General features: G+C 43.8%; 1 protein-coding gene across 1 annotated transcript; it reads left to right on the top strand.

The window, feature by feature from the left end:
- Positions 1-717: 717 nt before the first annotated feature.
- On the top strand, positions 718-12,934 carry LOC109467587 (IgGFc-binding protein-like). Its single transcript, XM_019765606.1, has 15 exons — positions 718-741; positions 1,904-2,003; positions 3,253-3,702; positions 6,208-6,372; positions 7,374-7,505; positions 7,771-9,112; positions 9,461-9,636; positions 9,877-10,121; positions 10,331-10,617; positions 11,037-11,166; positions 11,400-11,541; positions 11,734-11,933; positions 12,060-12,231; positions 12,489-12,602; positions 12,927-12,934. The coding sequence occupies exons 1-15, from the start codon at positions 718-720 to the stop codon at positions 12,932-12,934; spliced, it is 3,687 nt and encodes a 1,228-aa protein (XP_019621165.1).
- Positions 12,935-13,311: the final 377 nt, after the last annotated feature.

Genomic DNA, 13,311 nt, shown 5'->3' with positions numbered 1-13,311 from the left:
TTGGGTTTGGGGTTACTTTTGGCGTGTTTTTTGGCTTTCTTTACCGGGGTTTCTTTATTGCACTGGAATTTTTTTCCCAATTCCAGTACAAAAGATAAACCCCGATACAAAAAGCCTAAAAACACGCAAAAAACCCAAACCCAAACCTCTGCTTGGAGAGTAGATTTTGCGTACGGCGCCGTATTTTGTTCTGCCTATCCGAAAAATAACGACGAATCTATAATCTCAACTACTGACCCGACGTAGGATTGAGTGCACAGCGCCGTATTTCGTTCTACCCGTCCGTAAAACAACGTGTCTACAATCTAAACTACCGACGCGGGATTGAGCGCAAGTCATCGTATTTTGTTCTACGTATTTGTTTTGCCTATTCGGAAAAGAACGACAAGCCTACAATCTCAACCAACCATGCAGAATTGAGCCCAAGGCGTTGTATGTTAATTTGCCCATTCGTAATCAAAGACGCGTTAATAATTTTAACCAACCAGACGGGATGGAGGGCACGGAGCCGTATTTTATTCTGCCTATCCTTCAAAGAACGACCAGTCTACGATCTTGAACACGACATACGATTCAGCGCCTTGCACCGCATTATTGAGCACAAGTCGCCGTATTTTGTTCTATTCCACGGCGGTTTCTCTGCGACCTCAAATTGGCCTGAGCGCGGAGAGAGCGTCAAAGTCGCCATGAGAGCGCGATGAGAGTGCCACGAGCGCCATGAGCGCCGTCACCTCGGGGAAGGTACGAAACCGGCTCGTACCATCGCCATGAACGCGCCGAGGACGACGATGCAACGGTGAGCGTCGTGAGAGCACCGCGAGAGCGCGCAACGGCCTTAATTATCTCAGCAATTTATCAGCGTTTAAAAGATATTCATTTCCAAACATTTCTTTCCGAAATCCACAACGATAATAAAGTTGATAATTCAAAAAATAAACTTCGAACGTACAGATTATTAAAACACTCATATAATGAAGATTATCTTAAGATCGCAAATGTACGTCACAGATCTGCCATTACTAAACTAAGAATCAGTTGTCACAATTTGCGAATTGAATCAGGAAGACATAACCGCACTCCTCTAGAACAAAGAATCTGCCAATATTGTAGTTTAGGTAAAGTAGAAGACGAGGCACATTTTATTGTGGATTGTTCCATGTATGACAGCGAAAGAAACATTCTTGTCGATTTTGTGTCAAGCAAATACTCCCAATTTAAGTATTTGAATAGTATAGGGAAATTTATATTCCTTGCAGTCTTTAACAAACCAGCTCTAACTACTCATACAGCCAACTACATTTATAAGATTACCAGAAAGCGAAAGGAAGTTGAAAGTACTTGTGTACTATAGCCGTTTTATTATCAACATTGATGTACTTTGTCAATATGTGACCTGTCTTTAGCTCAGTGGGGCAAAATGTACAATAAAGGTCTTCATTCATTCCTTCATTCATTCAATATTAATTTATGTTGAGGTAACATTTCCAAACGGAGGTCCGGTCGGGCTGTTTCGATTAACGAAAAATCAACAATTTGTATCAATGATATACGCAAATAGGCGTATATCATTGAAAAAAAAGACCGGGCGCTGGATTGGAAATGTGACCTCAGCGTTAGATACAAAACATGGCGAACCCGTATCAAAAGGTAGACATGGCCTAAGTCTGGTCAGACTGCTCCCGAACTTCAGCCAACTTTTGACACACTCATAAACTCAGACACACACACAAACAAAAACAATACCTTCATTTTTCATGGATGGAAGAATCCTTGTCCTTGTCGTCTGTCCTCCCATTGCAGCGGGTTATTTGGTAAACTGGTGGCGCGAATTGCGACTAATAATGTTTTCGGTAAACATTTCCCCCTTTTACCACATTTATTTTATGTTTTTTTAATCACCCAGGTGAACTGCTGGAAACCTGGAGACAGGATGGACCCGCGTGTGTCGCTACCCGTGGGGCTGCTCGTCCTTGTCATTATGGTCACTGGTGTGACTGGTCAAGGTACGGTTTTCAACATTCTATCATAATGTTTATTTATGAGACTGTTGCAAGTCAGCACATATCACTTAACATCTCACAAGAAGGAAGAATTATCCAAGAATCAATATAGACATTTTCTTAGCTTAAGTACTATAAATACGATCTTTAAAATATCAATAGCAGTATTCTCTTGTTCTAAATGTGAAACAAGAAATGCCGACATTTGCTTTGGATCAAATGTAGCGGATGACTTCACCACATTTCACGACATGGCAGGGAAAGAGGGAAAAACACAAGGGAAAACAAGAGTTCCGAGATCCTCCATGAAATATGGGCTTGCTTTGTCATACTTCCTTTCAACATGTCCTCATTAATTATGCAAATGACATCTACATTAACATAATATATGTATAGTGTTGTAAACCTTTAAGTAACTTACACATGTCGAGAGGTATAAAATTCCCATCATTCACCAATAAGGAGTCACAGAATTTTCACATTAATTATGCAAATTAGGTCATCATTAGCATAATTGGTATCTGTTGATGTTCCTCCTGCCACAGATTAAATAGATTACATGTATAAATGAACTATTATATAAAGCACTACATGCACTAGATGACTACAGCGGCGAAGATGATGATGATGATGATATAAAGCACTGTAACTATAGAATTTCCTCCTTTATCATGCAAATTAAGTCCTCATTTGCATAATTTGCATTTTAGTATGTACAACTCTCCCTCAGCTACCTACACACCAAACATGATGAAAATACGTTGTTCCTGGCATCTGGACTTATTAGCTTTTAAAGATTTCCCCAGAAAGTCTCATGCAGTTCCAGAACAAGCTGCTAGGGGTACTAAACGCACACCACTTATTCCTGACAGGAAAAGCTATCTGTCACCAAAAAGTCAAGACCATAGCATGTTCAGGACAAAAGATACAAAAACCGGAAGTTATGCTACAGTACCAAGGTCATCCACCAGGAGGCCCATATTTGACCTTGACCTTTGTCTTCCTAACACTTACCAACATACCAAATATCATCATAATCCATAAAGGCGTTATGAAGTTATGCTGCCTACAAAGTTGCGGAAACACACACAGACACACACAGACTGACAGACACACAGACAGACACGCCAAATACAATACCTCCATTTTTCATGGAGGTAATAACGATGGTTTAAGAACGTTACCATCCCCACTACAATGAGATTGTTGCGCTCCATCGTGTTACTTATCAATTCTGTGCCCTCTTCCGCAGGAATATGGCTGCGACGGGATTCGTCATGGGTCGTGGACTCCACAGGTACACCGTGGGTCGACAACGGAGTGACATACGATGCCGCCAAAGCCTTGGATGGAGACACTGGTACCTACTGGAACGTCATAGATACCGGGCAGAACTACAACAACTGGTACATCGTGCTGGACATCGCAGCGCCTCAAACTCTGACGCGCGTCGCAGTGAACAGCCACGGAGACACCACCCACGACATCGCAGCCTTCAAGTTGCAAAGTTCTCAGGTTGGGAGTCCGTACAGCTGGGAGGACGTCGTGTCCGTCGATAACGTGCAGGGAGGGACGGACCAGAGGCAAGAGTTCGGTGGGTTCCAGGGAACAGCGCGGTACTGGAGGTTCGTGGTCACCCGGACCCACGGGGGCTGGCAACCTTATCTCACTGAACTCAACCTCTACAGCATCTCGTCGCCAGGTATGTTTTCTTCTTTCTTTGGTCGGGTATACAGTCTGATTGCTCCAGTAGCCGTTCCACGTCTGTCTTTTCTTTCAAGTATAAAGACAAGAGTTCCGAGATCTCATACCTCCATGAAATATGGGCTTGCTTTGTCATACTTCCTTTCAACATGTCCTCATTAATTATGCAAATGACATCTACATTAACATAATATATGTATAGTGTTGTAAACCTTTAAGTAACTTACACATGTCGAGAGGTATAAAATTCCCATCATTCACCAATAAGGAGTCACAGAATTTTCACATTAATTATGCAAATTAGGTCATCATTAGCATAATTGGTATCTGTTGATGTTCCTCCTGCCACAGATTAAATAGATTACATGTATAAATGAACTATTATATAAAGCACTACATGCACTAGATGACTACAGCGGCGAAGATGATGATGATGATGATATAAAGCACTGTAACTATAGAATTTCCTCCTTTATCATGCAAATTAAGTCCTCATTTGCATAATTTGCATTTTAGTATGTACAACTCTCCCTCAGCTACCTACACACCAAACATGATGAAAATACGTTGTTCCTGGCATCTGGACTTATTAGCTTTTAAAGATTTCCCCAGAAAGTCTCATGCAGTTCCAGAACAAGCTGCTAGGGGTACTAAACGCACACCACTTATTCCTTACAGGAAAAGCTATCTGTCACCAAAAAGTCAAAAGATACAAAAACCGGAAGTTATGCTACAGTACCAAGGTCATCCACCAGAAGGCCCATATTTGACCATGACCTTTGTCTTCCTAAGAACTATCAGCATACCAAATATCATCACAATCCATAAAGGCGTTATGAAGTTATGCCGCCTACAAAGTTGCGGAAACACACACAGGCAGACAGACAGACACACACACACACACAGACACACAGACAGACACGCCAAAATCAATACCTCCATTTTTCATGCAGGTAACAAGCTGCTAGGGGGACCGAACCCACACCACTTATTCCTTACAGGAAAAGCTATCTGTCACCAAAAAGTCAAGACCATAGCATGTTCAGGACAAAAGATACAAAAATCGGAAGTTATGCTGCAGTACCAAGGTCATCCACCAGGAGGCCCATATTTGACATTGTCCTTCGTCTTTCTAAGACTTATCAGCATACTAAATATCATCACAATCCAGAAAGGCGTTATGAAGTTATGCCGCCTACAAAGTTACGGAAACACACACAGACAGACAGACAGACACACACACACACACACAGACACGCCAAAAAACAATACCTCCATTTTTCATGGAGGTAACAAGTCAATACATTGATATAACTATGGTATGAAGTGACAACAGTTGGATAGCAATCCCCTACATTTTTGTTAGGATTTTTAATTGCATAATGCAAACTTTGATTCAAATGCTGGAGCAGGAAAGCTTGACATACGTACCTAACAAAACACTTGAATGCAGTTAATACCGTCAATATGGCATGGCTTTACACAGGTGAAGCCATAATTAAAGTGCAAAGAAGATTCCGGAAGATGGCAACCCATGTATTTTACATGTATTTACTATATTTCTCTGTTTTTTTTTCTATCCCCACTGTTTCTCCATTTTGTGTCACCCTGGTAAGATTACGAACTGCATTTTATCTTCATCATATAGAAATCTAATTTCTTTAAATAATAAGGTCTTGTAAAGACGAAGTTTGAAGTCTATGTTGAGCCTCCTAGTGACTGTCTTCGATGTAGAACTTTTGGTCTAGTTTAGCTAGAACAACTGCTAATATCTTAGCTCAATCGGTATTGAGCAAACGTATTGGCCTCCGAGTGGATAAATCGGCCATAAAGTTTCAGTAGAGCTCTCTTTTGAGTCACGGAGAGGCATTTGTTTTTTTATCAATTCAGTCAAATCAGTTGCATCATGAGCAATTGAGTGCGGAAAATGTAAAAGAAATGCCGTTTTTCACCTTTATGTCGACAAAAACTATACTTGAAATCATGAATTACCAAATTTCTAAGACACGATTTTTAAATCTTTTTTTCCAGTCGTCGACAAATCTAAAAAATCGGGGATTTTGGGTGATATACGTTGCCAATCTTATACGGTGTTTGCCTAAAAACAGGACTTGGACTGGCGCCCCGAATCCCAAAGAAATCGTCGTTCGGAGCGAGATTAAGTAATTTAACGTAAACATCAAACCTATGTAAAGACGATAATTTCATTTTATTATGACGGAATTTACCCTTCAATACTATTTGTTTATTTTCAAATGTTTGACGGGTTGTCCAAAACAGGCTAAAATTGCGTCTTGTAACCCGATACTTTTTCGAACCCCCCTACAAGGGGAAAGAATAACCGTTAACAGACCGCGGTGAACTCAGTAAACTACTGAGATACCTACGACAGCTGGTCCTCAGTATAGTGCTGAACAGAAATAAGTCAACTCTCCCAGAAACCCAGAAACAATCGTTTCTTAGTACAGTACAATTCAGACAACACAGCGTTCTACTCTTCCAGGAACAACTGTTTCTCCGTACACCACTGGCCAGACGGCACAATGGACAAGTCCTCCAGGAACAACTTTTTTTCAAGACACTACCTACGAGTATCAGATAACACAATGGACAACTCTTCCAACAACCGTTTCTCAGCACACCACTAAGCAGACGACAAGCCTAGCAGGTATGGGAGGCACAAAATTTGATCTCTTCATTAGCTGTGTAAGTTTTTCCTCAACATTCTTTTATACTGTTTGCTTATTTAATGAGACTGCTTCGAGTCAGCATCTAAACAATCTTACAAGAAGGCTAAAATACACTAAAGACATTTCCTTACCAAGACAAAAGTACTATAAATGTTAATAACAGTAAAAAAGTGGCAAATGCATTCAGCTGTTGTTCAAAAGATCTTGTAAGTTACATTAAGTGCACAAAAATATCTTGATTCCGGAAAAAAAATTTACGGAGGAAAATTGTAAATTTTTATCTAAAAAGTCCGATTTTTCCCCACAATCTCAAGTGGAGTATGCCAAACTACGACCCTGAGTGTAGTCCAAGTCTTGGCACTGCCAGGTAGACATTTGCAATATTCATCTACTTTCATTTCCTGTCTTCCTCCGAACTGTATCAGATAGTGTTTTATTCTCGGCTTTCACATGACGTCATGGGGCTTTCCAAATATGGTTGTTTGCCATGTTGGTGCCCCTGAAATCTCCTCAGTACAGTGCAGTGCCACAGTTTTGATCCATTTCAGCGGGTGACTTTGTTTGTTTTATACTTTTAATCTAGCCCTTTCGGTTTCGCCGCGGTGGCACACTGGAGTTCGTGAATATTTTTTTACCCAAAATACTAGCATGTCACTGTTGGGAACCCATAAGAATTTCACATGACGGCTTGTGATCTTTGTCGACAAAGATTTTGTTGAACTTTTGTCGGCTGCCTTCAGTTTACGGGGTAAATTATCGGCGTTGGGAGAGGGCGAGCATTTGTTTATCGTACTCGTAGTTTTGTTGGTGTTAGTCTTAGAGCTGTTAGTACTCTCACTTTTGCTTGCTATAAAAACAAACACATAATATCCCTAATATCTAGATAACATAACACCAAGACAATTAACAATACAACAAAATATTTCATGGAGGGATGATGTCAACGACTGTTTCTTGTTAAATGTTGGTTTTACTACAGAAGTGACAGACCCGCCTGACGTGAATGAGTGTCTCAGCAGTCCGTGCCAAAATGGCGGGACTTGTCTGAACGGGAGGGGCGAGTACGCCTGTCTGTGCGCTCCTGGGTGGAAAGGCACCAACTGCGAGGAAGGTAACTTTGAATGGGACTTTTTTTTCTTGAAACTCAATCTGAAAGAAACGGTTGTTGTGTATCAATTGATATTCCTTGAGTTCTGGGAGATTTTACATTTTTATATTTGGCTATATGGGATAACGCACGTGCGTTCATGCGTGTATGTGCCCGTGTGCGTGCGTGTGTGTGTGTGTGTCTGTATATGCGCGTGTGCGTGCGTGCGTGTGTGACATTTTACGCATCCAAATATCGTTACTAAAAAGTGTACGTCGTCCCTTGTCAGTGTTGACGTCTCCGGACAACAGGGGAACAGAGTTTGTGGTCGGCTTCCTGCAGAACCACGGAACCAGTCAACTCGAGCTGTTCATCACCAGCGCGAGCTCAGAGCCCGCCACCGTCACCATCACTGCCCCAGGTGCCAGCTACACGGAGCAGCTGGTGGTGACTGACGCAGCTGTGCAGGTGGTCACCCTGCCTCGCTCCGTCATGCTCACCGGACACGAGCGGGCCCAGAAGGGCGTCCTCGTCACCGCAGACCGCGAAATTATCCTGTACGGCGTGAACAAGGAGAAGCATACCACAGACGGCTTCCTGGGTCTTCCTGTCGACGTTCTCGGCAAAGAGTATTTCGTGGCTTCCTACACTCCTTTAAATTTGTATCCATCCGAATTCGCCATATTCGGTGTTGAAGACGGCACCTCGGTCAGCGTCACTCTGAAGGGTACTGTGAGCTATAACGGCAGGGACTACCATGCCGGGAGCGTCATCACGCTCACGTTAGATCGTCTGGAGGCTATACAGTTTCAGGGCAGGCACCCGTCCGACCTTACAGGTACCCACATCGAATCGGACAAGCCGGTGTCCGTTATGTCCGGCGTGCGGTGTGCCAATGTGCCGACGGGTATCACCGCGTGTGATCACCTTGTCGAACAGGTCCCGCCAGTCAACAGCTGGGGACAGCGCTTCGTGACGGTCCCGCTAGCCTTGCGTCGAGGAGGCGACATCTTCCGCCTGGTGGCTGCCAGAGACGGTACCGATGTCACCGTCACTGGTGTAACGCCTCGTACGCTGAACGCATGCGACGTCTGGGAGCTGGACCTTTCGTCTAGCACCTACACGACCATCACTTCCTCGCAGCCCATCATGGTACTGCAGTACAGCAAGGGGCAGAGTTCAGACGGCATCAACACTGATCCCTTCATGATGTACCTGGCTCCGGTTGAACAGTTCGCCGCCGACTACACCTTCGCCACGGTCGACTCGCTGTCCGCGACCTATACCAGCTACGTCAACATCGTCATCAAGACGTCGCAAACGTCCGGGCTGACGTATGACGGCAACCCGTTTCCTTCCTCTACGACCTGGACACCCATCCCAGACACCGACCTGTCCGCCACGCAGCTTCACATCAGCACCAAGGGGACACACAAGATCAAGCACCAATCCGCCATCGTCACCTTCTCCCTGGTGTACTACGGCTTCTCCTCCTACGACTCCGTGGGTTTCCCCGGGGGTCTGCGATTGGCCAGCATCTCTGGCGGGTGTGACGTCACAGAACCAATGGTTGGCGACGGCGTGGACAACGACTGTGACCAACTGGTGGACGAGGAACTACTGAACGGAATGTAAGAGTTTTCATAACTTTTACATTTGTAATATTACAACTTTTGTCAGATAACTTGAAGTCTAAACATGTTTTCTATCATCAGTTTGTACTGTGTTCTTTTGACAAACATGTTGTATCACCGAAAAAGCCTTTCCTTTGCAGAGAAGCCTACTAGGAGAAGCCTTTCCTTTCTGTGCAAACCACATGAAATTTTTTACTATACTAACTTTAATATGTTCATTTAGGGGTGTAATCATGATCATCAGTTATTGAACACAACAAAGGTCTTGAGTTTCAGCCCTTCTCCAGCCAATGTCGAAAGTTAGAATAAGATGCACCACATTAACATAAACCTTCTAATACCCAGAGATGATGACGGTGACGGTCTCATTGACGAAGATTTGGCTGACGTCAACCATGACGTGGATGAGTGTGAACTCGGATTGGACGACTGTGACCCTGACGCAGTCTGTGTCAACACACACGGCTCGTACAAGTGCGAGTGTAAACCTGGATTCACCGGAGACGGCACGACCTGCTGGGGTGAGTAACTCTTTTTTGTTGCAAACGACAATAGTTAAAGTTGTATGGAAGTTTTTTTTTTCTGTTTTCTACTTTCTTGTTAGTCTCGGTATAATATTCAAGGGAAGTGTCACGAAATAATCAAAGATCCAAAAAGAAGCAAAATGGGGATAAACTAGATTTTAAAAGAGTTGTCGGTGATATCGTTGGTTCTAACTGTTTCTATTTCTTCTCTTTTCCAATTGTCTTTGATGCATCCAGCCAGGAGCACGTGTGTTGCCTTTGGAGACCCCCATTACATCACCTTCGACGGGCACATGCACCACTTCCAGGGCGCGTGCACGTACACACTGACACGGAACTGTGGGAACAACACGCTGCCCTACTTCAACGTCAAGACCAGGAACGAAAACCGCGGCGGCAACCTGCGCGTCAGCTACGTCACAGACGTCACGGTGGAGGTCTACAACCACACAATAGTGGTGGAGAAGAACAAGATTGTGTATGTAAGTATGCCAGATACACACACACGTGTATATTTTGTTTTTTGACTTCCAATTAATGCATTCCTGGGTCAGACGCCGGGCTAGACTTGTCATTCTTCATTTTATTGTTAAAAAAGTAACAGAAAATCGTACTGACTTCTGTATGTACTGTGCACATGGCAGTATCTAGGCATTAATTTACAGCCAAGCGTACGATTCCTTCTTCCCAGATTGACCAGCTGATCACAACTCTGCCTGCCGAACCACGGGCTGGTCTAACAGTCAAGTTCGTCGGTCGGTACGTTACCATAGAGACAGGCTTTGGGCTGAAAGTGTCGTTTGACGGGAGTCATCGCGCTGAGATCGTCCTGCCAGACCTGTACAACGGCGCCCTCTGCGGACTGTGTGGGAACTACAACGGCGACGTCAGTGACGAATTCCTGACACCTAACGGCACGCAGGCTGCTGACGTCATGCAGTTCGGCAACAGTTGGCGGGTTAAGAGGGATGGCGAAAAGTAAGTGTTTTTTACTCTGGCATGAGCACCCTTACGCATGTATAACAAATCACGATAGATTGTAGCCTCCTTTTCAGGCGTTCCCGGATCGGTCTTTTTTTGGGGGGGGGGGGGTATTTTCTTATCAATCGTAGATAGCTTCGGTCGGTTGCCGACCGGAGCTTCTATTGCTTGCGATCTACGATTGATAAGAACCCCCCTCCCCCCCAAAAAAGAACGACCGATCCGGGAACGCCTGAAAAGGAGTCTAATACATTGAGGGTTTGGCAATAACGTTTCCAATTCGTAATTACTGTTATTATTATTTCGTGCGTATTACTTCAAAAACTCCTCCGCGACCGAGAAGGACATTTTGGCTATATTCACCTGCGCATATCATTAACTAGTGACGGCAACTTTCATATGTTGAATTCTTGTAGGTGTAACGACAACCCAGAACCCCCCGCGCAGTGCAGTGACGCCCTCCAGCAGACTGTGTCGGAACTGTGCGGAATTCTGAACAACCCGAGCAGCGTGTTCGCTTCCTGCTACTCAACCCTGAATTCAGAGGTATGAACTCATACAGGTCTGTTTCCTTTCGAATCTAGTGTATGCATGAGAATGAACAAGCCTTTCCTTGGAGCTGAACACTGTCCACACATCTTTGATTAGACCTGCCCCTGGTGCTGAATGCCATCTGTCATCTTGCTTATGTGTGTTATGTTTTGGCTGCTTTTCTTTTCGTCATCATTGCTACTGTTTTACAATGTCTTAACTTTTGATGTACATCTTTCCCCCCGCAGGGTACTGTTGAGACGTGCGTGTATGACATGTGTGCCCTGAACGGAGACACCACGTCCCTGTGTAACAGCCTGCAGGCCTACGCCGACTCCTGTGCTGAGGCTGGCATCAACATTGGGACATGGAGGAATGCCACGTTCTGTCGTGAGTCTGGCTTAAGATTTAGTCACATTCTCTGGTACCAATGTATTCAATACCTTCACAGAAAACGACGTGTCCAGCTTACTACGTACATTTTACAGAACAAATGAACAAAAATTTGTTAACTTTAGCTATGAAATATTTCAGTGCGTACATAATCCAAAGTCATTGTCTAACCTGAAATTTCCTTTGCAGCACTCTCCTGCCCCAGCAACAGTCACTACACCTCCTGTGCCAGCGCCTGTCCTGCCACTTGTACAGACGTGTCTGCACCTCAGTACTGTAACCGCACCTGCGTGGAGGCGTGCGAGTGTGATGACGGCTACGTCCTCAGTGGAGGGGACTGTGTGACCAGGCAACAGTGTGGTTGTACTCGTGATGGACGTTACTATGCAGTAAGTACACGACTTCTCGTTAAAACAAAGGCCATGCTTCCGAGGTTTACAAGTCAAGAACTATACCAGTGCTGTTCTTATTGTGTTGTTCAATACTGACAATAGTTGTGATATCTTTTCTCAAAGGTTGGAGAAACATGGGGAGAAGGATGTAACCGCCGCTGCCAGTGCGTCAGTAAGAACAACATCCAATGCACGGAGGTACTGTGTGATGAAAACGCTTTCTGTGGGATCCAGAATGGAATCCAAGGGTGTCACTGCAACAGTGGTTACCAGGGCAATGGGTCTTACTGTGAATGTGAGTATGGATTGCACAATCATTTTAGTAGTACAGTGGTACTAATGTAAGTTGCAAGATCTGTTCCTGTTTGTTTTAAAGGCTTAAGGTTTTATATATACTCATAATATTACAATATACTTATAACTCTACACGTTTTCAGCAGCTGCTTTATTTTCATTAAGAGAACTGCAAATGGTAAACCAACGTTGCTAAGGGAAGTAGATCTAGTAAACCTCTTTAAGTTGTTAATTTAACTGTTTCTCCTTTGCCCACAGTTGTGGATGCCTGTGAGAGCAGCCCCTGTCACAACGGTGCCTGTGCTAATGATAACAATGGTGGATACCTGTGTACATGTGCAGCAGGCTGGACCGGCAAAGACTGTGATGAAGGTAAGTCTTCATTGGGAGGACAACGTTCCTGTTAGTTGTGCTATAGTGGCTAAACTACCGGTAACTTCTTGTACTACAATGTTATTGCTTAGCTGAAGACATGTCATTTTGTTACAGATGTAGATGAGTGCCTGCAGGGATCACACAGTTGCCATGCCAACGCGATCTGCTCGAACACAGAGGGAAGTTATACCTGCACCTGCCAGGATGGTTTTGTAGGAGATGGCCAGAGCTGTACAGGTACAACATCGTTGTCTCTCACATTGTGTTAGAAATTCATCCCATTCTATACTTCATTTCAGTTCATTATTTTGTATTCCACAGAAAATTGATGTTATTTTTATCTCCAATTCTTCCCCTCAGACATCAATCAGGCCTCGAAATTAACTTTTCTTCCTATTGTCCCAGCACTGTCCAAAAAATAAATTTCAGTTGTCTCGAAGTGAGGACAAACTGTCCCCACCTTTTTTTTTTTTGGAAGTATTGCATGACTTCAACTTAAAGTTAACTTTATTTTGCACATGTTCACTCCCATGCGCACTATAATTGCCGAGTATACAGGAAATTCAGGGGACTTTTTAGGAGCCAAAAGCCGGGACGTTTGCCTGATAAAGAACTAAGGGGCTGTCATTCTGATGCTGATTATTTTTCTACCGTCACAAAAATGTCCCAAAGTGTCTTTTTATTTTTGTCCCAACCCAAAGTTTAG

Source organism: Branchiostoma belcheri, unplaced genomic scaffold (assembly GCF_001625305.1).
Source record: "Branchiostoma belcheri isolate BF01 breed outbred unplaced genomic scaffold, Haploidv18h27 scaffold182, whole genome shotgun sequence".
NCBI classification, from domain to species: Eukaryota; Metazoa; Chordata; class Leptocardii; order Amphioxiformes; family Branchiostomatidae; genus Branchiostoma; species Branchiostoma belcheri.
This window is presented reverse-complemented; position numbering and strand designations above follow the sequence as displayed.